The sequence below is a fragment of the Durio zibethinus genome, chromosome 15 (genome assembly GCF_047325235.1).
Source record: "Durio zibethinus cultivar Kanyao isolate XHJ-2024 chromosome 15, ASM4732523v1, whole genome shotgun sequence".
Taxonomy (NCBI): domain Eukaryota; kingdom Viridiplantae; phylum Streptophyta; class Magnoliopsida; order Malvales; family Malvaceae; genus Durio; species Durio zibethinus.
The window spans coordinates 22,944,171-22,969,925 of record NC_143176.1 but is presented as its reverse complement, the minus strand read 5'-3'; the positions used below and the strand labels follow the sequence as shown (position 1 = coordinate 22,969,925).

The window sequence follows — 25,755 nt, the reverse complement described above, 5'->3', positions numbered from 1 at the left end:
ACGTAAGTATATTCATTTCAACCAATCGTTACGAGTCTCAGTGATATAAAAGAAAAAAGATGTTATCATTAAAAAAAAAAGAAAGAAAAAAAAAATACTCCTCCACTTTGACAACTGCTTTCAACGTAACTCTCTCCGCAAATCTTCACAAATGCAACTTGCTAATCACGCTCATCAAACATCCAATTTCCCTTCCCACCAATCTGCCAAACATAAAAACTCCATCAACATTTAATGTTAGCAGTTTTATAATTTTGTTGAATAACCAATTAATCCCACGATTTTTTAGACAAATCGAGTTTAAAGAGTATAAAAAGAAATCTTTTTATACAATATAGTTTGGATAAAATATGGATTTAGATCAAGTGTTATAGATTTATTAGGATTAGGATTTCTTTAGTGGTCTATTAAAAAGTCACCGACTTGCATTTGGATTTAAATTTGATGAGCAATTAATTTTTTTAATTTTAAATTATAATTTTTGTGAAATTATGAATATTTATATTTATTCATATTTCAAATTATAAATACAATTTTCATATGGATTTAGCCCATTAACCCCACCCACAATTAAATCATCAAAATTTCCCTAGTGCATTTCCGCACCACACACAATCCCCACTCGCCTCCCCTTTCTCTCCTCTCTGTGTTCCTTCCTCCAGGGTGGCCCACTAGCCATGGTTTCGTGCGTGAGCGACACGGCTCGAACCCTCGGCTGCAGGGACGGTGCAGCCGCCACTCACCTCAAGCTTATCTCACTTTTAGTAATCTTCTTCACCAGTGTCAGCGGCATATCTTCCCCTGTCCTCCTGGCTCGTTATTTCCAAGGCAAACCTGTGTACGACAAGGCGATCCTAATAATCAAGTGCTTTGCTGCTGGAGTCATCCTTTCAACCTCCTTAGTCCATGTCCTACCCGAAGCCTTCAGCGCCCTATCCGACTGTCACGTCGCGTCTCGTCATCCGTGGAAAGATTTCCCTTTCGCCGGACTGCTGACTTTACTCGGGGCTCTGCTGGCTCTTTTCGTGGACTTAACCGCTAGCTCACACGTCGAACACAGTCATAACCCGAGTGGGGATTATTTACCTGTGGGAACACAGGGTGGAACAGTGGGAAAGAAGGTGGGTTCGAACGAGGAAATGCTGAAGCTTAAGCAGAAGCTGGTTTCCCAGGTTTTGGAGATTGGGATCATTTTCCATTCGGTGATAATCGGAGTGACGATGGGGATGTCGCAAAATCAGTGTACGATCAGGCCACTGGTTGCTGCACTCGCCTTTCACCAGATCTTTGAAGGCATGGGCCTCGGTGGCTGCATTGCTCAGGTAACTTCCGTAATGTGATCTGCTGCTTTTCAGCAACATTAGTGTTTGATAGATTTGCGGCTTTCTGGGTTTTGATGGGGTGGGCCAGAGATGGCTGTTTTGACTATTGATTATCACTGGCTTAATGAGACGTTCCCTAATTCCAATTACAAGTAAATTATGTAGGAATGGGACTAGCAGATTCCTGGCCCTAAAATTTTTGGAGTTAACTATTTTGGAATAGTCTTATGACTGGTGTCTTCTATACTATTTAGTCTAGTCCTTTCATAGTTTCATTAATTAAATTTATTGAAGTTACTATTTTTAAGAAAAAAATTTAGCAACTTAGCAAGTGCATGCTATAGTATCTGATTATTGTATACGTAATGTTGTTTTAATGCTACATGATTGTATAAATTAATAACTCTAATAAGTGTTTTGTTTGAGTAGTACAAATCACATTTCTGATATTCATTTTCTATTTATACATATACATACATGCTGACAAGGTAAGAGTATAAGAGTCTTCAATTTAAATAGAAAAATAGATTTGGATGACAACAACAGATTTCAGAAGGCGAGATAACTTGCTAATTCGATGCTCAATATCTTTGACTTGTTCAATCTGATTTTCTGCATTTTATCCTTAATAGACATTCCGTATAAAGAAAATAATATAAAACATAAGTGTATAATATGATGTCACACGTTAATGAAAAAGTTCTTAAAAAAAAATCAAATTATTGAATATTTATTTTAAGGATTTGTAAAAATTTATGTTTATTCATTAATAAGAGGATATTATTCTAATACAAACTCATATGTACATCTTACGTATGAAAGCTTTATCCTTTAAGCACAGAACAGAAAGTATCCGTATTGATGTATTTAGTAGTAATAGTATTTGCATCCTTAACCGTTGCTAATAAAGGAAATAAAAGAAAACGTTAAAGTGTATTATTATTTGATGCACTGAGGATTGTGATTTGTGAATGATATCAGGCCGGTTTCAGCGTGAGAACAGTTGCATACATGTGCTTTATGTTTTCAGTGACGACCCCGATGGGAATAGTGTTGGGAATGATAGTATTTTCAGTAACGGGATACGACGACGGTAGCCGGAATGCCTTGATAATGGAAGGTGTATTGGGTTCTCTGTCATCGGGTATACTCATTTACATGGCTTTGGTTGATCTAATTGCTGTGGACTTTTTCCACAACAAATTGATGGGTTCACGAAAGTGGTTGAAGAAGGCTTCATTCATTGCCTTAGTTCTCGGCTCTACCTCCATGTCTATCCTTGCACTTTGGGCTTGAAAATGTTTGTATTTATCTTGAAAGCAAAAGAATAACACAAATTTCAGAAATGGGTATGTGGGAGAGACGTGTAATCCACTTTGAACTTTTTCTATAACTTCTTTGATTTGCTATAATTCCATTAACACAAAAGTAAAGTGAAAATGCATTGCTGAGACAACTTGAGAGTGAAATGCTACTAAATTCATAAAGCAAACATGCATGTACACGTTAGCCCAATATAGAAAGAGATTTTGTACATCTCTCTCTCTCTCTCTCTCTCTCTCTCTCTCTCTCTCTCTCTATATATATATATATATATATATGTATGCATAAGAAATTTTTAATGACATGTTTCTTTTTGTCTAATTATATTGGTAGATGTACAAATCTATTTTCTTAACCCTCAAACTAGGTAATTCTTTTTTTTACGAAATTATATATATTTAAATAAGGTTTTATTAAGTTATAAAAATGTTGAGGTCCATGTAATATATTTGCTTGCATTTCTTATATCTGAAATTTTGTAGGGTATAATGCAAAGTATTGTGTGGTTCCATCCACTTAAAATTATAAGCAGTACAGTGCTTCTACGTTTCTCAAGGGAAAATTAAAAAAAAAAAAAAAAAAGGGCAAATGGAGGAATAAATTAATTTAAAATTTGTATTCAGCAGAACAAGCTTGATATATACATATATATATATCCCCAATTTATTCTCTTATTTCCTCATTTTTCAAATAATAAAATTTATGCTTATATGAATATCTATTACTTTCCTACTATTTCTCTCCATTATCTTTAAGGTTTACTCAGAAGGATAGTATGTATAGTAGCACCATACCATATACATGCATATATAAAACAAACGCGTCACAAGAAAATATAAAATATCAATACTAAGGAAACTTTAGTAAAAATAAATATCTAGGTCCCGTAGCTCAGTTGGTTAGAGCGTTGGTCTTATGAGCCGAAGGTCGCGAGTTCGAGCCTCGCCGGGACCAAAATTAATTTTTGTTAATTCCAAGTTAAAGTAGGGACCATTTGTTTATCCTGAGTTAAAAGTAGGAACAGATATAGTTAAAGTAGGGACAGACATGAAATGAAGAGTGATTTGAACAATCAAATCAAGCCTTTAATGCCAGAGTGGTAAGCATTAATTCATGCTGAAACCACCCGTATCCTGGCCATTTTCTAGTTTTTACCGAACTGGAACTTAAATATTCAAATATTTCACAACTTGTTTTAGTTGGATGATTGTGGAAATAACCCATTTTTTTACACTCTAAACTCAAGAGTTAACAACTTACAATGCACTCATCGTGAAAAACGACAAGATATATTAGTATTTGACAAGGTTATATAGTTTATGGACTACTCGAATCAATATTTCTAATAATATAAACAATCTGATGTTGCATTTTGTGACAAACGTTTAAGAAAATCAAAGAAAATTTAAGGAAAAAATGGTTAAATTAAATTGGAATAAATCATATTCTAGGCAAAAAAAAAAGGAATAAATCATATACTCCATGGTAGCACCATCGTGAAAGCAGTATATATCAAGTGGGAATAGGCCATTTGCTTCAGTAAAATGGCTAATTTCCTCAGTCATACACGTATAGAACACGTATAACACTAATGCATTAGCATATGCGCAATAAAATAACAAATCAATTCCTGCTGCTGCCGACAATCTCTGCTTAATTTGAAGTACTTACAGGGCCATCCTTTGGAATCCTCTAACACTCCTCTAGGTCTTGGACAACCTTTTTTTTTTTTGGGCTAAATTAGAACTATTTCATCCCTTGGCCCGCTTCATTCAGACCCAACCAAAAGTCCACCAACGCCTTGGAAATTCATTTTTTACGTGCACAAAGTGCATCACCCACCCTCCAAGAAAGCTGATCAATGCAAGACCTATATGTATGGTTTTTATTTGAGATAATCACAAGTAATGAATAGGAAGAGAAATCTAAGCCTCATCTGATCACATTGTTGTCAATAATTCAAGGGGTGTGACAATTAAAACAAGTCAAACCTCAAATCCAAGTCGTTCTTTCATGTGGGAATTGAATCCAAGCTAAATTTAGCCTGCTAACCCAACCTAATTGATATGGAAATATCACAGAAATTGTTTGATGGCAGTTGTGTGCGAGCAGAAATGGTAACAAATGCTGACAGCAACCAACCAGGATGTAAAGTTGCCTGAGATTAACTACAGCATGGGCATTTCGTACTTCATCTCAACCCCCAAACCGCCCATCCAACACCTTAAATTCTACAATCTCAACCAAAAGGAAATTGAATCCACCGATTAATTAGCCAGTTCTCGGTATTATGGCCTCACCAGGAGGCTCCAAAATCTTACAGTGGGACTTCACTAGCCTGAACCACATCAGCTTCTTCAATTCATACAGCCAAGGCCTTTTTCTCTTACTGATCTTTTTCTCCCTAGTTATTTTGATCACCACATTATTCCTCTCTGCTCATTGGATTTGTGGCCAACGCCTCTTCTCAACTGCTGCTGGATAGACTAATGCAACACTAGCTCTTAATTCCCTTGGGCTTGACCCTGATACCATTAATAATTTGCCGATCATTTTGCACCTGGCGTTGAGAATTGATGTTTGAAATGTGAAAATTAACTACAAACAAAAAAACTCACAAAAAAAACAACTCACAAAAATTTAAATAATGGTAAAATATGATTATTGGATTAAAAGAAATAAAAGTTCACCACCAAAACTAAAAATTAAGGGATACAGAAACACCACCATAAGAATTCTAATCAAGGATACGAAACAATAAAAGTTTACCACTCTGAAATCCATCTAAAAGATATAGAACTTGAAAAACAATTTAGAAGATTCCTTAAGAATAAATAAAACTTTACTCTCTTTCTACCAAAGAATAATAGAAAATATATAGGCTAGGAACATCTCTCCAAGCATGAAAACTTTCATATTGCATTGCTAGAATCGTGCCTAAAATCATGAGATTTGATTGTGAATATAATCTGCCCTTTTACTCTTGCAAATTACATGATAATGAATTTAACCACAATTCTATCCATATTCATACTCTTCTTTTCTAGCTAGTGTGAACACAATCTCCATATTCCAGTCCACTTGATTTATATATTTATTTAGTGGATTTGGACGAAAGATAGACCCATCTTATTTTTGAATAAGTCTACCTTAATCTCAACCCAAGTTGTATATTGTGCAAACACTCTGGTGTCAATCTTTTTTGGTTAGAAAAGACTTGTCCTCAAGTCTGAACTAGTATTCTCTCCATGGGATAGTGATAAACCAATAACATTAAAGGTGAAAGATACTCCATAAGTGTTAAAAAACTTTATCTTGTAGGCATTCTCCCTAATACGTTAGAGAATTCTAAATAGACCATCTACCTTATGTTGTAATTTGCTAAACTTTCTTAGAGGAAAATTTTTTTGTGCAAGTAATCCCACTCCAAATCATTGTTTTTTAACTTCACATGTCTTCGATGCAAGATTATTGCCCTTTTATATTTCTCATTTTTCTGCAAAGTTCTAATTTTGACTTGTTCATGCAATCGTTTAATACCCTTAGTCATTTCCTCTACATCTCCATTAAATTGTTGATTAGTAGGGAGAGGAACTAAATCTAGAATACTTATTGGATTTTTACCATATACCACATTACAAGGGCTGCAACTAGTGGTTTGGTTTGACAAGCAGTTTTAGGCAAACTCTATTTGAGGTAAAATAATATCCCACTACCTGATATTTTTTCTTATAAAAAAAGAAACCAAACACCCCTTGCTTAATTTAATTTCATTCTCTTTTTACAACCAAGACAACTTATATGGTTGAAGGTGATCCACTGTTTTAAGGCCTAATTTTTGCACCAGAAAAGTAGAAACAACATTTTCAAAACTCCTACTATCAATCATAACATCGCATATCTTACTATAAATAGTGATTTTAGTGTGGAATTTATTCTTGTGCTACCAATTTTCTTCCTCTACATGCACATTGTATAACAAATGAAGATTACCCTAAGTCTCCTTAACACCATGTTCAAGATCCTGAGGTACTTCAATAGATTCTCTTTCAACATCTTCAAGATCTTCATATTTAACTAACGTAACTATCTTGAGATTTGGACACTCATAAATGTGTATACCCAACTTTTTGGCACTTAAAGTCTTTTTAGGTTTGAGTGTTGACAGCACTAAATTGTGATTTGTTGAGAATGACTCTTTTTTTCTTTAGTGGTAGATTTAAAGAGAGTTTGGTAGACATACTGGTTTTGGATGTGCTTCCTTTTTTAATGTATTTTTTCACTGAAAGATCCATTTACTTCAAATTATGAAGCCTAAGAAAGACATATAATCGAAAGTTATCTGAGAGATACTTTCTCTTCAATTCTCTTTTCATCTTCTTTCAAGTTGTAATTTTTTCCCTACCTTCTCTTTCTCTTTGTTTCTTCAAATTTTTTCACCAAAAAGATGTATGCTTTTCTAAATTTGATAGCCACTAGCTTCACCTTATGATGTTCAGGAGCATCATGGTATTTAAATATGTATTCCACCGTGTATAGCCAATCTAAAAATTCTTCAGCTTGTATATTTTCCTCTAACTCAAGAATTTCTATCTTCAAATTGAATATGCTAGGTTAAAATTGATTTTTACATAGATAGTCTCTAACTTGCCATGGGTGAGATAGGGTGCTATCATTAAAATCGTTGTTGTTTCCATGGTTTGGATTGGTTTTTCCTTCACCTTCTTCATTCTTCCTTCGTTACCTATTTATCTCCTCTCTATCTCTTCTTGTATATACAATTGATGTTGTAATTAAAAGATCTATTGTCGCATCTCCTCTATAAGGGCATCCCTTGGGTCAACATTGATAGTTGCTGCAACATCGATTTTGCTTAGTGCTTGATGACGACGACCTGCCATAGCTTTGATACCAATTTAATATCAAGAAATGATATTTGAGATATGAAGATTAACTGCAAACAGAAAAACTCACAAAGAAGACAACTCACAAGAATTTGAATAATGATAGATTATGATTATTAGATTAAAATAGATAAAAGTTTACCATCAAGACTAGAAACTAAAGGATACAAAAACATCACCCTAAGAATTCTAATCAAGGATACAGAACAATAAAAGTTCACTACTTTAAGAAATCCACCTAGGAGATACAGAACTTGAAAAACAATCTAAAAGATTGCTTAATGATAAATAAAACTCTATTCTCCTTCTACCAAAGAATAATAGAAAATATATAGGCTAAGAACATCCTTTCAAGCATAGAAACTTTCAGATTGTATTACTAGAATTATGCCTAAAATCATGGGATTTGCATGTAAACATAATCTACTTATTTACTCATGCAGATTACATGATAATGAATCTGATCATAATTTCATTCATATTCATGCTCTTCTTTTTCAGTTAGTGTGAACATAATCTCTCTATTTCAGTTCACTTTATTTATGTATTTATTTGATGGATTTGGATCAAGGATAAGCCTATCTTATTTTTGAATAAGTTTGCCTTAGTCTTAACCCAAGTTATATGTTATGCACACACTCCGATGTCAACACCACTCTAGGGTTACAAACAGTAACAAAAAACATTAATTGAAGAAACTGAATGCTCTATCTGTCTAGGTGTTCTTGAAGATGAAGAGAACCTAAAGGTCTTGCCAGAATGTAACCATGCATATCATTCTGAGTGTGTTGACAAGTGGCTCAATTCTCAGTCAAGCTGTCCTCTTTGCAGAGCTTCTTTGAGTCCAATTATCACTCCATGAGCTCGATATCACATCTAATTAGTGAACCATGAAAGCCCGTTCGATAACTAAAGAAGATCAACTGGCTGATTTATTGAAGTGAGCTTTCATTTTTTATTTTTTTTTTGCACGTTGTTTTTGCTTTTGACCCTTTCAGCAACTGTAATATACATACAACTTCTTTCATTATTCAATGAATAATTCATAGCTGGTTTGGAATGAATTAAATCATTTAATTATCCAGAACAAGCTACTAACATTTAAAAATGTTCTATGTATGGCATGTAATTATTTATAAAGGTTGTTTTTATGGTATATAATAATTAATTAAGATTCCCTAGTTTAATTATGTATGGTAATTATAACTTCAAGCAAAGTTATTGGCACCGGAGTTGAATTTGACTATAGTAATTAAGAAAAAGAAGATTAATTTAATTATTATTACCACTTTAATTAACTCCAAAATTGCTACCATTTTAGAATTCAACTCTCGTAAACCTTGATATTCAGCTTTTGTATGGTGGTTTGGAGTCAAAACTCAAATGGCTCAACTTAACCGAGGTTATTCTTAAAGAGATAGAAGAGATTAAACACAAGCATCTGAATTCTCTCCTTTTTAACTAAGTGCACTTCTTGATGATTGAAAATGCCTCGTGAAGGACCAACTGCAAATCCAAGTATTGAAGCATGTATAATAACAGAACCCCTCTCCTTAAACATGTCAATATGCCCACTATATTCAAAATGTTTTAACTTTTTTGTTTCAACCCTAGGTACTTCCCCTCGTCTGACAAAAACTTAACTGTAATGCTGACGTTTGTCTGTCAGTGACAGAAGGTATTATGATTAAAAAAAAAAAAACTGTTGTCTGGTGCACCAAATTAGACTCTGTAGCAGATGCCATGCCATGATGCGAAAATGTGACAAAAATTGAATAGTCTTGCAACCTGCAGCTGACCCCATTGTGTACGTACTAATCAGTAAAATGTTTTTACAGGATCCTGCAGTCATATCATATACTTACATTTTTGCCTGAGATTTGGACTAGCTTGAAATCATTCTTGACATTTTTGCATTTTGTAATGCCATAAAAAATCCCACTATGAAAAAAGTTCAAAGGAAAGATCATATCCCATTATAAAAAACCATTCATTATTTTCAACTTTCATTTTCAAGCATTTGTAAAGTCGAGATACCAGCAGACGACAAGGAAGTAAATTTAATGGGCCTGACCTGAGCCAAGCATAGGATATCTAATAAATGTGTGGCAGTTGTTTGACCATTCTCTCCCTCACCTCACATGATTGATTGATAAGGCGCAACAACAATATTGACCAGAAAACAAGGACCGTTGTACGATAACTTTTGTCCTCAACTCAAAAATGTCCCCGTTGCATTCAGAGTTCAGACATCATGACTTTTGAGACCTATATTTGGTCATAAATTACTAGTTTGTAACAACCAAAAGCAGCCACTGCTCAATGTTCTCATTTACATAAAAAAGTTTTTAGAGCTCCTAAACTATAAAATTATTAATTTATAGTTAAGATGTACTGTTTGTACATAAACGTTTTGTAACATCTAATCTTACAAGGAGTGAAAAATGAGAGATTCAAAGAAGACTGTAACTAACTATACAAAATTTACCAAAACTGTTTCTCTGTAAGTCTACTGAGTGTGATGTCAAGTCAAGTCATGACTAGTGTGAATGTGTGATGGAGGTCATGGGCTGCTTGTATATTTGGATAATCATGGCCAAGAAAACTTTTTCTGGTCAGAGAAGGAATTGGTAAGTCAAACATATAATTGAGCCAGCAAATGATTAAGGCCAAATAAAAAGCTTGCAATCAATGAAATGAACTAAAATGATATAGTTTTAATCACCTGGCTCAATCGCAATTCGTAGAAAGATGATACAAGTTTCCAAGAAACCTATACAAAGTTGTCTACAAAGTGATGAAGTTTATGAACATTAACAGGCAAAGAACACTCTTTGTCTTTCTCAAACTTCGAGCTCGCTGGCATTGGATTAGGGAAAAACTTTGCGCTCTGATCTGTTCCTGCTCAACATTCTCTTCAAAGTGCAACCAAAGGAAGATGACAGAGTCAAAGAAGAAGAGGATGCTGAAAGATTATCATCATTGGTGGCCGCAATTTGGAGACTATTATCAGAATCGGATAGATCTATCAGATTGTCCAATCTAGAGTTTCTATCCATCACTCCCATCTCACCATTCAATAATTCCCCCACACTCTCCAAAGAAATTATTTGAGAATCCGCTGAAGTTACAACTGAAGCCTTATCATTACTCAACACAGGAGCTCTGCAAATGGGGCAATTTGAGTGAGACTGTAGCCACATGTCAAGGCACTCCACATGAAAACCATGCCCACACTTGGGTAAATTCCTTCCAACATCATTGTCCTCAAATGCGCTTAAACAAATAACACACTCTAAACCATGCTTATATTCTTCCATTTTGTAAACAAACAATGGAATGGATGAAATGACAGAGGAATCGAGGCCCTTTGATGGGGAGATTGGAACGTTAGTATCAAATGTGAATGCATGGAAATGTTGGAATCGCTCAGGGCGGAAGACGTGAGATACAGACATGGAAGAAGATCGACTTCTCTGGCGAGCTTGAGCCAAGAACCATTTGGCGTAGACATGGAGAAGCAGCACAAAGAGGATTACAAGGAGCAAAGATATCACAGCTGCTAGCATTACGTTGCCATTATAGGAGGAAATGCTGTTGAGGAGATGAGAAAAAGGGTTTGGGGTATGTTCTGGAGAGTCAAGCGAAACTGACATTTTTAGTATGCAAAGTTGAATTTTTGTGTAGTAAAGATAAGAGAGGTGAACGTGATAGAGATGGACAGGTTTAGGGTGCGATGGAAGTGCGGTTAAATGGTCATTAATGGCTGAACAAGAATAAAAAATCAATGGAATCTTCGATATATTAGGAAATTTTACGTGAAAGTCAAGTTGTTTGTTGGGGGATTAAATTATGGATATTCTACCCTAAAACATTTGCGTGTGTTAGCCTGCAACAACAGCTATCTCTCTCTCTCTCTCTTTCTTCTTTGTAAAGTAATGTATGATAATCTTCATATAATGTAGTGTACTTAAGTCAAAAGAGAATCCTTAATCCAAGGGACGAACGAGATTCTTGCATAGGAGAGAAAAAGGCTGAAATGAAGGACTCGTGAAGGCGACGGCAGCTGAGTACTGGGCTATTGGATTCATGTGATTGTTTTAGGGATCCCAATGCCTAAGATCTTTTTGTGACCTTTAATTGAATCATCTCTTTATAATTCCACTTCCTTTTCTGTCTTTTCTGCTACAATTGAGAGGGCAAGCAAAGTAGGGTCACCGAACACAACTTTGGGCGAGGGGTCAATTCTTTTTGGGCTCAGGGATCCCATATGAATCCAACCAGACAGAGTTCCCTTTTTGACTCCATAACACCCTCCAGTCCACTGATAGTAGAAACCATAACTTGCTCAGCTTCCACCTTTTTTTGTTGCATGTTTCGGGCAAGTTCTCAAACTTTTGAGCGAGTAAGCTCGTGACTTCCTTGACCCAATCCCTCTGCAAGGAACCCATTCCTGCAAGCCTGCGACAGAGTGGATCCCCTGGATTATTCAGGGCTTAGATCAAACATAGTTTGATGTTAGGAAATTTGTCATATTTAATGTAGAAGATGAATTTGATATATATTTTATGAAATTGGTGGAGAAATCCTTACACATTCTATTAGTAATTATCGTATTATTACTAACGTTATATTTTGACAAAGAATTGAAATAAAATGAATGAAAATATCATCTTCTTAACATTTAGTCAATCCAATGTCAAGAAAAACAAATTTCTTGAAGCATGTTCAATCCATGGGTCTGTATCTTTTCTCTTGAGCCCCTGTTACTCCCATTTGTATTTCTATGATAGTATGAAGTGGAACCTGCAAATTGGAACATATATTGTTAACATTTAATTTTATATAACAAAAGTTATATTAGATTTCTGGTCAACTTTTCCTACCAATCATTGTCTGCCACGTCATTTAGAGACCTTTTTAATTAGAGAAATAAAGTTAACTAGTAGGGCACAACTTTTTGTTTTTTCCTCATTTATACATAATTTATAATGTATTAAATAAAAATATTATTTTTATAATTTTCAAAAATATCATTAAAATACTCTTTAACAAAATCCATTAATTAATGACAAACCATGTTTAAATTTTATAAATAAATGAAATTTATTAAAAACAAAAGGAAAAAGACATTAAGTCAAATATATATTTAATTCACTTTATTTTAAAGATTTTCAAATAAACTCACTAAACATGAAAAAATATAGAATAATTTCTTGTACGAGGGAAATAAAAGTTTAGACAAAGGCAACCAGTATTAAGAGGAACAAGGGAGCAAATGTAATGGTTGATTAAAAAAACAAGAGTAAAAAGTAGATCAGAATCAAAGAAACAATTATCTTAGATTCAGTGAGAGAAGAGCATGAAGAGTTAAATATGATAAAGAATGAAATAGGTTATGTGCCAAGAATGTTCAAAGAGTATGTATTCATTACCCAATAAGCAGTAAATCTGTTACAAAGATGTAATTACATCTTGTTTTCAGTTCACAGCTCAAACATATCTCTATTTAGCTTCCATTGTACACAAAGTTCTTTATTTACATGTCACGGGCAAAACCCTTTAATCCAAATTCAAAATCTCTTATTTGCCATGAAATAGAGCTTATTGGTAGAGATGGAAAATAACTTTGATTATGGGTTTTCATTGGTTTTGCAGTGGAGGAAGAAGCGGATGAGGAGGTTGAAAAAAAAGCACAGAAATATGAGGCAGAGATCTGAGTAGCTGATGTTACCGCTCATTCCAACCTCTTCTTCAGTCGATTTCTTTCCTTTTGGGCTTTAGCCCATCAATGGAGCACTATTTTCAGTTGGTTTGTTCATTTAAATATAATATCTGTTGAACTTGAAATCAAATTGTATTTATATGTATAAACTATTCGGCAGCTTGCAAATATTGATCATTGGTAGTGTTTTTTTTCCAAGGCCCCTTAGCCTTCTTTCCATTTAAAACAGGCTATTGTTTATGATTACCAAGGTTGCATATCTTCTTTAAATCTTCGAATGCTCGAGTGGTCTCTGCATCAAAGCCACCTGCAAACTGAAACCTTAAAATGGTTGTTAATGGCTAAAAAATAAATTTTTAAAAGAAAGAGATGAAGTTTGTCGAGAGATTGAAGGAGTACCTGATGAACTCTATATGCAAATCGAACTCCTTGAAGCAAGAGACTGCTTTCTTGTGAGGCTTCGTTGGATTGCAGCTCTTTGATTGTTCTTTTCATGTATTCCCTGGCTAGCCGCAATGAGCTAAATTTCATCTGCAACATTTGCAAGCAGAATAATGTAATTATTGTTCTAGTGGTAATTAAAACAAGGATGTCTTCGAGATACAAGTTCTCTTAGAGCTTTCTTTATAGAGCAATGATAGAAGGAAAAAAGTATGCTTAAAATGATGAATTCCCTAGTTTGGTATCGAGGAGCTTTCATTAGCAAGGTTAAGTTCATTAATTTGATAATCCCTTTAAATGCACTTCATAGTTGAAAATAGATAGGGCAATGGGAAAATGTTACTTTTTTTTTTTTATTCAATTTACTATGTTGAACCATCATGGAATGAGCTACCAACCTGACCAAATAGTCCTGTATGATCCAACATCCATTCACATGGGATCTGGAAATCTCTGTATCTTTTGTTGGTGCTTTCCCTTATCCTTTCTATATTGTTCACACTTTGCTCCAACCTGTAAATTTAATATTTCATCATGCAGTTAATTTATACTATTGATTGAAAATAGCAAGTTATAGTAATTCAGTTTATACATGCTCGCCTGTCTTGCAATGCTTGCATCCTTCGAAGCTCTGAATTAAATGACTCTCTGGGATTTACCTCAAACGATGAAACTTCAGCTTCAAGGTTCTTTAGGTCTCGGTAGCTAAAGGCAGCTTCTCTCAGAGCATCTGCTTTTCTTTCTGGCCATTGTGGGAAATGCTTCAAAACTGCCCTTTCATCAACCAGGGAAGATAATTCCTGATCTAACCATTTCACAAATACCTCTACATCTGATATATCTTTGAAGGATGCGGATTGAACCTCTGAGATTAAGAAATTTATGAACTCCTTCTGTTTTTGTACGTCGGATTTTATCTGTTCATTAATTCAAATAGGCATACTGTTATGAAAAAAATGTTGGTTTCAGTTGAGAAGTAAAAAAGCTACTGTACTTACAGCTGAAACATAAGTTGAACGATTTTCAATTTCTCCTATCATGTTCCTAGTAAATGCAAGTTCGGGAGTTGTTGTAGCGTTGGTTTTGTTTTCCATGTTGGCATCTTTCCTTGTTAGTGAACGATAAAGATCCACAACTTCTGGTACGCGGCGCACTGATCTAAAGCCAGCTAACAGTTTTGATGGTAATGGAGGGGGTGGTGGTACTGGTACTGATGGCGCGTTAACTTTGTTCTCATTCACTTCCTTTGGAGAAGGGGAGATAAAAGGATTAGACCTCGGTGGTGATTTTGGTACTTTTGATTGCCTATCCTTTCTCACTGCTAATTCCTGGAAACTTGGCCTTGGATATACATTTTCTGCTTCAGAACTCTGTTCCAAAACTTTCATGAAATCTGATGATTTCTGTGGAGATGGATCCGTATTGCTATTGTCGCTGGAGTTATGCAGCTTCTTCCAGAGCATAGATTTTCTCTCGTTATCATGGGCCTTGAGGGAACTGATGTGTGCTTTTAGACGAGCTACCTCCTGTTTTAGTTCCTGGTTTTCTTTCTCCATTGAATCATTTCTAGCCAGAGAAGTCTCAAGTTCCATCTTGAGGCGGGTGATTTCACAGAATTCTGATTCATCATCTTCAAGTGGCATTTTCCTCTCTTTTTCCACTTTCTTCAAAAGGGTGACAGGATGAGCTTGAGCATATTGATTTGCTGAATATTTCTCCATTTATTCATGCTCTTTACTTTTTAAGCAAGGTATACTTACCTAAGTCTGAGGAGTGATACTTCACAAAATGTCCATTCTTGTGCTGGTATTTGCAATTTTGAAGCAAGCAATGGGCAATATTCTAGCCAGGGTTGTTTTTGGCATTTGCTAATTTCATTTCATCAGATGAGATTTATTATTATGTTCACTTTTATATGGACTGTGGCTGATTAGAGATTTTCTTGAGCTTGCTGGCACTGAAGTCGCTACTGCATTGTAGTTGTCCTCGGCAAGCCATGTTAGGTGCGCCATTAAATTCCGATCAAATTTACCTTAAGACTCTAGTTTCTTAAATTAATTAACACTCCTGCAGATTATATTGCAGCAGCTTCTGGATCCTATTACGTTGAATTCCAAGACTTATTCAGCATAGTTTATTAGGTAAGCAGATTTTATTTAGGCAAAACTAGGGGCTGACACATGACTGATTGCAAGTTGCCAACCGCCTTTTTGTGGCGCTTTCCCTTCCAACCAAGTGTGAGTCTTCGACTGGAATGTTGGAATCAGTAGATCAAATCTGTACTGCCCGTCTTTATAGTGTTGTAGAGTTCCTTGTTAGACTGAATTGCATTTGGCTGGAGTTTGCTTGTGAATCAAGAAAGAAGGGTGAATAAAGGATGGTGAAGGATGGTGACAGTGCAAAATTAAAGAAAAAGAAAAGGTACTGATTATTATGGCTTATCAGAATAAGATCTCCAGTTTTACTTTGTTTCTCTCTTCCTTTGTCTTTTACATATTTATATATTTCTTCCTTTACTTACATTTATACACATGCTTCTATATTGCTATTAGAAAAGCTATCAGGATTTATATTCTTAGCGATCATAGCTTTCTTTGGTTTTGCTAGGTATTTTAAGACATTCTTAATTTCTAATGTTGAATGAAGTTGTTATTGATACGACAGTACGGAAAAAGTTATTTGATTTCATTGCAATCAATTTCCAATATAATGGCTAATTATTCAGGTTGGGGAAAGACAAAATACTTGAAATGGCAAGGTTTTGTTTTCGGGGTTGGTTGAATCAGAGAGTTAGAATCACACGATATTATAATTTAAGTAAACAATATAAGCGCATATTAGGCTTTCAGGTGCTCCTTAATGATCTCTTTATTCTTCTGTAAGCTTTTTAAAGACTTGAAATTTGCTGCAGAACTTTGGGATTAATCTTTCAGAGGCTATACTCTTACTCATTCTAAAGATGGAAAGAAAAACACCCTGGAGGATTTAATTAGCCGGCACAGGTCAGCTTTACTTTCTGGGAGGCCCCCAAATTTCCACAGGGTCCATGCTTCCATGGCCATCTTTAGCTCATAAGTGAATTCCCTAGTGACCAGGGAACCTTTCTGAACTCTCTGAGAGGGAAGAAAATGCAAAAAAAAAAGAAAAGAAAAAAGGGATTGGCATATGCCCAGAGACAAGGGGAATGTGAGACTTAAGACTATTCATCATTTGGTACTGATTGAGACAGTTTGCTACATGCAACCATAGGATAAGGGATTCCCAAAAATGAATAATTCTGCGTACAAGCAAGCCTAGCCCATGAGGCTGAGCCAATCTGAATATAGAAGCCATAGATGAAGTTTAATTTGACTAGAACACCATAGCTGTGCACCATTAGACATCATGGATTAACAAAACTGGGAAGAATTTATCTTTCTTTTTTACAAGGCTGTCAAAAATGATGGAAAATGAGAGGAAAACTAAAAAAAAAAAAGATTCTTAAGCCTTTCGTTCTACTATGAATCAAGTTGCCAAAACTTGTTAAAAGTAAGGAATTTTATATGTACACACTATTACTAAATTATTTTTCCTAATTTTTTGAATATTTTACCAGTTCTTACCACTCTGTAGAAATACTTGCATTATACAAAAAAAAAAAATGTCATATATCTTGGTTCTTGGATTGCTTTTCCAGCATATCCCTTCTATTCAAAATTTTGACGGATTTCTTACTTTAATTGCAAGACTTAAACCAAAACCAGTGGCAGCTTCAATCTATCATTGCTTCGAATGATATTATGTTTGATCTGTTTCTAGCGGACTATGTTTTTCTGAAACTATTCTAGCGGACTATGTTAAGCCAACGGGGAAAACTAAGTATTCAAACAGTTCCAACTTCATAAGGCACACTAAAAAATGAAAGAAAACTTCAAATTCTTTCATAATATTAAAAGAAAGCTCATAGGACATAGCACATCCAAAAATCCCAAGTAGAACATTCTTGTTATCCACTTATCAATTAAGATATAGTTTCTTGACAACTAAAAAAACTTTAAATGGAATTAATAAATTCGCAACTCTGCGACGTACTCTTAATCAAAATCCTGATCAGTTTCTCTATTGAGGATTTGGGGGGCGGCTATTTGCAGCTGAGACCATGGATCCCCACTCAAGCAGCTCTTTGCTCTTATTATCCTTGTGAACAATGACTTCTGTAAAGCATAAACAATCTTTCTTCTCACCTGTGGCTATTTCAATTGCTTCAGTGAGCTCCTGTTCAGAGCGAACCTAGAAAGACAGATGAGAACAAGGTCCTGAAGATTAGTTTCCTCGTACAGCAAACAAGCACGCATGTAACCAATTAAACATTCTAACCTTTTTTGTCCAGCAGTTTCCTTCACCATTGTGAATTGCATCAACTAATCCAGTGTAGTTCCAATTCTTCATAACATTATAAGGCCCGTCATGGATCTCAACTTCAATGGTCTAGCCCCCATTGTTAATTAGGAATATGATACTCTTTTGTTTGCATCACAGCATAGTTGATATATCTTGTGCAGTCACCTGTCAAGAACAATGTTAATATGACACCCGGAATCAACGTTACAGGCCTTTGTGTATAGGAAAATTGCCAGGAAAAAATTGGAAAAAGGCAAAACTATGATTAATCCCATTAGACAGCCAAAATATCCATTCTATCCTGGAAGCTTCCATCGCCAGTGCAAGCTATCACACGCTTGTCTGGCACGGACTGTGCATGTCCAAGAGTTTCTCCAACAGACCACCCAATTGAACCATACTGCATTTGGAATTGGTACCTGCAACACCAACTTTTTTCTCCCTTATGTTTGTCAGACAAGCATTAAATACTAGCTAGGCAGCTACAATATTTCTTACGTACCCACATCCTTCTGGTAGTTTCAGCTTCTGGCAGTTAAACCAGGAATCCCCTGTCACAGCAATCACAACTGTGTTACTTTGAAGGATTTAGAGCAGAGGAAGAACAAACAAAGACAGCAGAAACTAATCTCTCACTTGAAGTAAATTGGCTCATTTGATCATGAGCTTCATTTCATTAATTTATAGGTTTGAAAAATACAAAAGTTGTTGGCCTAACAGCATGGGTCACCATGCACAGACCCATCATTTTACCTAAACTAATCTGCTGTCAGAAAGTTTCAGCAGAAATGTCATACTAACTTGCTTCAACCACTAACACACTAACATGCTTCAGTACTAGCATGCTTCAACCACTAACACTCCTCCTTGGTATTTCTGCTGAAAACACCAAGACATTTCCTTAATGTTTCAAACCTTGCCTTTGGTAAGGCTTTGGTCAGAATATCTGCAATCTGATCTTCTGACTTGCAATGCACCAGTTTCACTTCATTCTCAGCTTCAACTTCTCTAATAAAGTGATACTTTATCTTAATATGCTTAGTTCTTCCATGAAACACAGGGTTCTTGACCATTGCAACTGCTGACTGATTATCACAAAAAATTTCTGTTGGATCATCTTGCTTTTGACTCAAATCCAACAGAATTTTCCTTAGCCAAATTGCTTGATTAACAGCAGCTGCAGCAGCTATATACTCTGCTTCTGCTGTTGATTGAGCCACTGTTCCTTGTTTCTTTGAATTCCAGCTGAACACATCCAATGAAAAACACATAGCCTGAAGTGCTTTTCATGTCTTCATGAGAGCCAGCCCAGTCACTATCTGTGAATCCTACCAATCTTGAACTGTCATTCTTCTTGAACCAAATTCCAAGTTCATTGGTTCCTTTGACATATCTCAACACTCTTTTTGCAACCTTAAAATGCAACTCACTAGGATTTTGCATGAACCTAGAGAGTAAATTTACAGCATACATGATGTCTGGCCTGGTTGCTGTTAAATACAATAAGCAACCAACCAAGCTTCTATAAATAGAGCCATCAACTTTGTTAGCTCCATCTTCATTAACAAGTTTCTCATTTTGAGCCAAAGGAGTGTTGATTGGTTTGCAATTTTCCATCCCAAACTTATTCAGGATTTCATTTGCATATTTTCTTTGACAAATGAAGATTCCTTGCTGGTCTTGATGAATCTCCATTCCAAGAAAATAAGACATTTTTCTCATGTTTTTCATCTCAAAAATTTCCTGCATTTGGAGCTTAAAATCTTCCACAAGAGCTGATTTGCTACCTGTCACCAGAAGATCATCAACATACAAAGAAACAATCAACAGATCATTACTGTTAAAAACTTTAATGTACAATGTTGCTTCACTGAGGCTTTTCTTTAATCCTAACTTCAGTAAATGATCATCAATTCTGGAATTCCACACTCTGGGAGCTTGTTTTAATCCATACAAAGCCTTCTTGAGTAGATAGACTTTGTCTTCATGTCCCTTGGCAACAAAACCATTAGGTTGTTCAATGTAGATCTCCTCCTCAAGATAACCATTCAAGAAGGCAGATTTGACATCAAGTTGGTATATTTTCCAACTTTGTTGAGTTGCTAAGGCTAATAACAGCCTTATAGTGTCCAACCTTGCAACTGGAGCAAATGTCTCTGAAAAATCAACACCAAGCTATTGGGAGTAGCCTTTAGCTACCAATCTAGCTTTAAGTTTGTTGATGGAACCATCAGCATTCAACTTTGTTCTGAAAATCCATTTGACACCAATGATGTTTTTGTTACTTGGTCTGTCAACCAGCATCCATGTTTGATTTTTCTCAATCATTTGAATCTCCTCCTTCATGGCATTTTTCCACTCTGAAAATTTGACAGCTTCTTCAAAGCTTGCAGGTTCAAGAATGGCAACATTTGATCTTTGATAAATATCTGTGAGTGGTCTGATTCCTCTCACTGGTTCATGATCAATGATTTCATTTTTAAACATATAATCTTCTTGATCTTGGAAGCTTATCATGTCTGCAGCAATTTGCTTGACTGATTCTCCCTTTGATTTTTCTCAATTCCAGGCAGCTTGCTCATTAAATCTCACATTCCTACTTACAATCATCTTGCCTGTAAGTGGATTGTAAGTCCTATAGCCTTTGGTGATGTTGCTATAGCCCAAAAAAATACATATTTCTGCTTTTTGATCAAGCTTGTCCCTTTTGATATCAGGAACGAACACATAACAGATGCTGCCAAAAATTTTGAGGTGGTGCACTGATGGTTTGCTTCCATTCCAGGCTTCAAAAAGAGTGTTTCCCTTCAAAGCTTTTGTGGGCAGCCTGTTGAGCAAGTAGATAGAGGTATTGACTGCCTCTGCCCAGAATTTCTTTGGAAGATTCTTCTCAAACAGCATGCATCTTGCCATCTCCATGATTGTTCTATTCTTCCTTTCACTGACTCCATTTTGTTGTGAAGTGTAAGTTACTGTCAGTTGGTGTTCAATTCCTGCAACTTCACAAAACTCATTAAATCTGTTAAATGTGTATTCAGTACCATTGTCTGACCTTATGATCTTGATTTTGCAGCCACTTTGATTCTCAATCCAAGCCTTGAACTTCCAAAATACATTTGCAACTTCAGACTTTTATTTCATGAAGTAAATCTAACACATTCTAGTAAAGTCATCTATAAAAGCAATGAAATATCTACTGCCATTCAAGGACAAGGTTCTCATAGGACCACAAACATCAGTATGAACAAGTTGTAATCTTTCAGTTGCCCTCCATGCTTTGTTAATTACAAATGGCAACTTACTTTGTTTTCCTAGTTGACAGACTTCACACACTCCAGCACTGACTTCAACAGTAGGCATGTTTAATACAAGATCATTTTTATGCATGAAATTTAATGCATTGTAGTTGAAATGTCCCATCCTTTTATGCCATAAAGAAGATTCATCATGTGAAGTAGCATATGCAGAGGAGTTTGCTTCATGCCAATTCAAGGAAAAACATTTTTCTTTCATATTAACAGTAAAGAGTTCATGGCCAGTGGGATCATGAATTATGCATGCCTTGTCTTTGAAGACTAAAGAGTAGTTATTTTCTAGCAACTGTCCTACACTTAACAGGTTTTGATCTATTTTGGGCACAAATAACACATCTGAAATGAGTTTGGTACCTGTTGGTGTCTCAACTGCCACTACTCCTTTTCTTTTGACTTCTATGAAATCACCATTACCTATTCTGACTTTAGAGGTACAGGTCTTGTCTAGTTCTTTGAATATGTTAATATCAGATGCCATATGGTATGTGCAGCCACTGTCAATGAGCCATGCACTGGAGGAGGTTCTGGTTCCATAGCAAGTTACAACAAAAACTTACTCTTCTAGCTGTTGTTGATTGTCAGCAACTCTGGCTTGTTGATCTGGCTGTTGCTGTTTTTTTTTTTTACATACCTTCTCCATGTGACCAAGCTGCTTACAGTACCTACATTGTATGTTAGGTCTGTACCAGCAATATTTCTCCAAGTGAGTAATCTTTTTACAGTGAGAGCATGGTGGAAATTTTCCTTTCTTTTCACTGTTTCTAGAACCTTGGTTTCTTTAGTCTCCTTGTTTTCTGCCTTTGCTTTCTGTTTGCATCTTGCCTTTCTCCTTAGCTGTAAAAGCACCTTCTGTTAAATTCTCTTGTCTGATAGCCCTTCTTTGCTCTTGAGCTTGTAGAGCATTGAACAATTCTGCTGGAGTTATCTTGGTCAGGTCCTTAGAGTCTTCAAGGGATGAGATTTTTGACTCAAACCTCTCTGGTAAGCTGACAAGAACTTTCTCTACAATTCTTTTGTCTGACAGCTCCTCACCAAGTAATCTAATCTTGTTTACTATCTTCATGAGTCTGTTATTGTACTCCTTTAAATTTTCAGACTCCTTCATCTTTAAGACTTCAAACTCTCTTCTAAGATTCAACACTTGCATTTGTCTTGTCTTGTCACTGCCTTGAAACTCTTCCTTGAGCACATCCCAAGCTTGTTTTGCAGTTTCACAAGTCATAATTCTAATGAATATGTCATCAGAAACTGAAGACTCAATACAGCTTTTAGCCTTATACCTCTTTGCCTTTTCTTCACTATAATTTTTCATTTGAGTTACTGTTGGATTTGCAGGAAGTTGTGGTGATTCCTTCTCATTTTCCACCACTTCCCACAAATCAAAAGCACTCAAATAAGTCTTCATTTTGACAGCCCATATCTGGTAGTTCTCACCAGAAAAAATAAGAGGTGGAGGTAAGGAGCAATTGCTTGAGGCCATTTAAGGTTGACAAAGGCTGGTTGGAAAGTGTTTGATGGCTTTTCACTCAATTTTTGGAACTCACAGATCCTCTAAGAACTTAAAGAATGCTCTGATACCAATTGAAAGATTTAGAGCAGAGGAAGAACAAACAAAGACAGTAGAAACTAATCTCTCACTTGAAGTAAATTGACTCATTTGATCATGAGCTTCATTTCATTAATTTATAGGCTTGAAAAATACAAAAGTTGTTGGCCTAACAGCATAGGTCTTGAAAAATACAAAAGTTGTTGGCCTAACAGCATGGATCACCATGCACAGACCCATCATTTTACCTAAACTAATCTGCTGCCAGAAAGTTTCAGCAGAAATGTCATACTAACATGCTTCAACCACTAACACACTAACATGCTTCAGTACTAGCATGCTTCAACCACTAACATACTTGAAAGCAACTTTTGTATATGCTGAAAGAGGACATTGACCTTCAAAGTATCTTGAGGGTCACATTTGAGAGGAACACCATCTGGAACGAATATAAGCTAATACGCTGGTGATTTTCGTAAGCAGTTGCATTGCGGTTAAACTTTTTTGCCAGTGCATGGAGAAAGTCCTTCGTTAGGACACACCCAAAAGCTGGTCCATTAGCAATATCTACACGATCAGGCTGCAAAATAATGGCCTTCTCCTTCTTAAGGAGGAGAGAATACCCAACAGAGCTGTTGTCGTTAAGATTGGTCCAGCAAATAAGTAACCATCAGCAGATTCCACAATTTCAGCGCAGAAAGTTGTGCTTACAGCACCCCAGTAAGTTCCGATGAACTGAGAGTGGTGTTCAGGCACTAATCCTTTTGTTGATGGCATCACAGCAATCGGATAGCCACAAGCATCAGCCAGTTCAACCTACTCGAAGTTTTGGCCCTCCTATCATGACTGGCTTCACTGCCTTATTCAGAAAGGTAGCAGTTGCCTCCACAGCAACTTCTAGACCCATCTTATTTCTCAAACTGTAACAACAAATTCAAAACGTATCCATACATGAAGATCAGGAGATAAGAAACCATTTCATAAACTTCAGGAACCAAAAAAAAAAGACTGTACCTAGGTGATAGAGAAAATGGAATGGGATCTCTAATGAAAGTTGGATGAGGAATTGCAGCCAAATTACAACTTATGCTGATGTATACAGGCCTACTATCCTTCAAAGCAGTAGAAATAGCTCTATCTATCTGTTCATGCGCATCTTCCAAGTTATTGAACACAGCCTAGAATTAGACCCAAAATAAAAAAGATCGGATTAGTACATAAAAGCCATTTAAGTCGGGCCTAACTAAAAAAAAAGCAATATCCAATTCGACCGTATACAAACTTAAGTATCAATGGAATGCGAGCAGAAAAAATAAAGGATATTAGTAATTTATTGGACCAGTATAACATGACGAGTACGTGTTTTAAAAATAGAACTTTCCAAAATCTTGAACAAAATTAATTCAAGAATGTGCCATACCTGATAGCAAGCGACAGTCTGGAAGCACCTTGGCTCTTGGGTAAAATCTGGTAAACCGATGGTATGATGGAGGATCCTATTAGTCCCATAATCATTTGTATTGGGTCCTCCAACAATTCAAATAACAGGAAGATTTTCACTGTAAGCACCCGCAATGGCGTTGATGATGCTGAGGCCACCAACAGTAAACGTGACAACACATGCACCAACCCCAAGAGACCTGGCGTATCCATCAGCAGCATAGCCAGCATTGAGGTCATTGCAGCAGCCAATGTTGTTGAGCCCTGGCTCAGCAATAAGGTGATCAAGAAGTGTCAGGTTGAAGTCACCAGGAACAGAAAAGACATCTTTAACCCCTATTTCAACAAGCCGGCGAGCCAGGTGGCGCCCTAGGGTGGCTTCTGATGAGATAGCGGAAGGAGCATGGGAGTCTTGGATTGAATCTGAACCACTTTGGGATGGGCAGCTAAGAAGGCCTTTTCCAGCCTTGCATGAATCAAGCTGAGAACCAATGGTGGCATCCATGTCGGATCAGTAAAACAAACAAGAAAAATGAACAACCAAAAAAATTGATAGAGATTCTACTTGGATAGCATTTTACGTGGATTTGCTTGATCAAGAGAATGACAAGAAAAAAAAAAGGATCTTTGGAGGAAGAAAGTGAAATGAAAATAAGAAGGATTGCTCTGCGGAGTTGCTGTTGAGAGAGTGTTGGTTGAAGAATGGAGGGTATTTATAGTTGGTTAAACGAAAACTAAGGGTAGCTTTCTTGGAGAAGACCCATTTCACTTTATATGGTAATTAAGCGTTCTCCGAGAATCACAAGAAAAAAAAAAGTCTTTGTAATTTGTAATTAGTACTTAGAATCTTATTAATTTAACTATTCATTTCATAAAGGCTCCGATCGGGTGGATTCAAATAAAAATTCAAGACTATAGTCTTTTTTTTTTTTTTTGTTTGCCAATGAAAGACTATAGTCTGCATAACAATTTCTGGGAAAGAAATGAAAAACAAAAATTTGTATATATAATAATACATGATCGATGATATGTTAAATTAGATGGAGAACGAGATGAATGAAAATTTTCTCCGACGACTATAGTTTATATATATATATATATATATGTTTATATCAAATTATTTTGATTCAGTGCATAATTAATCAATGACTTAAAATTGAGAAGCAGTATACAATTATAAAGAGAGAAAATAAACCAACACAGATATCCAGCATGTAAACAAAACAAGAAAGCAAACTCACATTAACGGAATGACAGCGAAACATAACGAAACTGAGACCAAGGCCTAGCTAGCTTAAACCGATACAAAGGGCAAGAGTTATTCCTGTTGAGCCATTGATGAATGCAGCCAGAGCGGTAT

The 25,755-nt window shown here is 35.8% G+C and overlaps 2 protein-coding genes, 1 non-coding gene and 2 pseudogenes across 5 annotated transcripts; 2 read left to right on the top strand and 3 right to left on the bottom strand.

Moving 5' to 3' along the window:
• Window positions 1-549: 549 nt before the first annotated feature.
• Window positions 550-2,856, top strand: LOC111302215 (zinc transporter 6, chloroplastic-like). Its single transcript, XM_022898150.2, has 2 exons — window positions 550-1,322; window positions 2,304-2,856. Exons 1-2 carry the CDS (start codon window positions 678-680, stop codon window positions 2,616-2,618), a joined length of 960 nt encoding a protein of 319 aa, XP_022753885.2. The 5' UTR covers window positions 550-677; the 3' UTR covers window positions 2,619-2,856.
• Window positions 2,857-3,525: 669 nt separating this feature from the next.
• Window positions 3,526-3,599, top strand: TRNAI-UAU (transfer RNA isoleucine (anticodon UAU)). The gene has a single exon. It is a non-coding gene; the product is annotated as a tRNA-Ile (tRNA).
• Window positions 3,600-10,082: 6,483 nt separating this feature from the next.
• LOC111302213 (RING-H2 finger protein ATL2-like) lies at window positions 10,083-12,038 on the bottom strand. Its single transcript, XM_022898149.2, has one exon. It carries the CDS (start codon window positions 11,203-11,205, stop codon window positions 10,420-10,422), a length of 786 nt encoding a protein of 261 aa, XP_022753884.2. The 5' UTR covers window positions 11,206-12,038; the 3' UTR covers window positions 10,083-10,419.
• Window positions 12,039-12,830: 792 nt separating this feature from the next.
• Window positions 12,831-17,532, bottom strand: LOC111301873 (INCREASED PETAL GROWTH ANISOTROPY 1-like protein 1; annotated as a pseudogene). The gene is made up of 4 exons (XR_016328359.1): window positions 14,714-17,532; window positions 14,114-14,632; window positions 13,674-13,805; window positions 12,831-13,588 (listed from the first exon to the last, which is right to left on the bottom strand). The product of XR_016328359.1 is annotated as an INCREASED PETAL GROWTH ANISOTROPY 1-like protein 1 (transcript).
• Window positions 17,533-17,537: 5 nt separating this feature from the next.
• LOC111302212 (pyruvate decarboxylase 4-like) lies at window positions 17,538-25,285 on the bottom strand (annotated as a pseudogene). Its single transcript, XR_016328360.1, has 7 exons — window positions 24,376-25,285; window positions 23,970-24,133; window positions 23,310-23,875; window positions 18,598-18,672; window positions 18,376-18,514; window positions 18,072-18,260; window positions 17,538-17,984 (listed from the first exon to the last, which is right to left on the bottom strand). The product of XR_016328360.1 is annotated as a pyruvate decarboxylase 4-like (transcript).
• Between the last annotated feature and the right edge of the window lie 470 nt (window positions 25,286-25,755).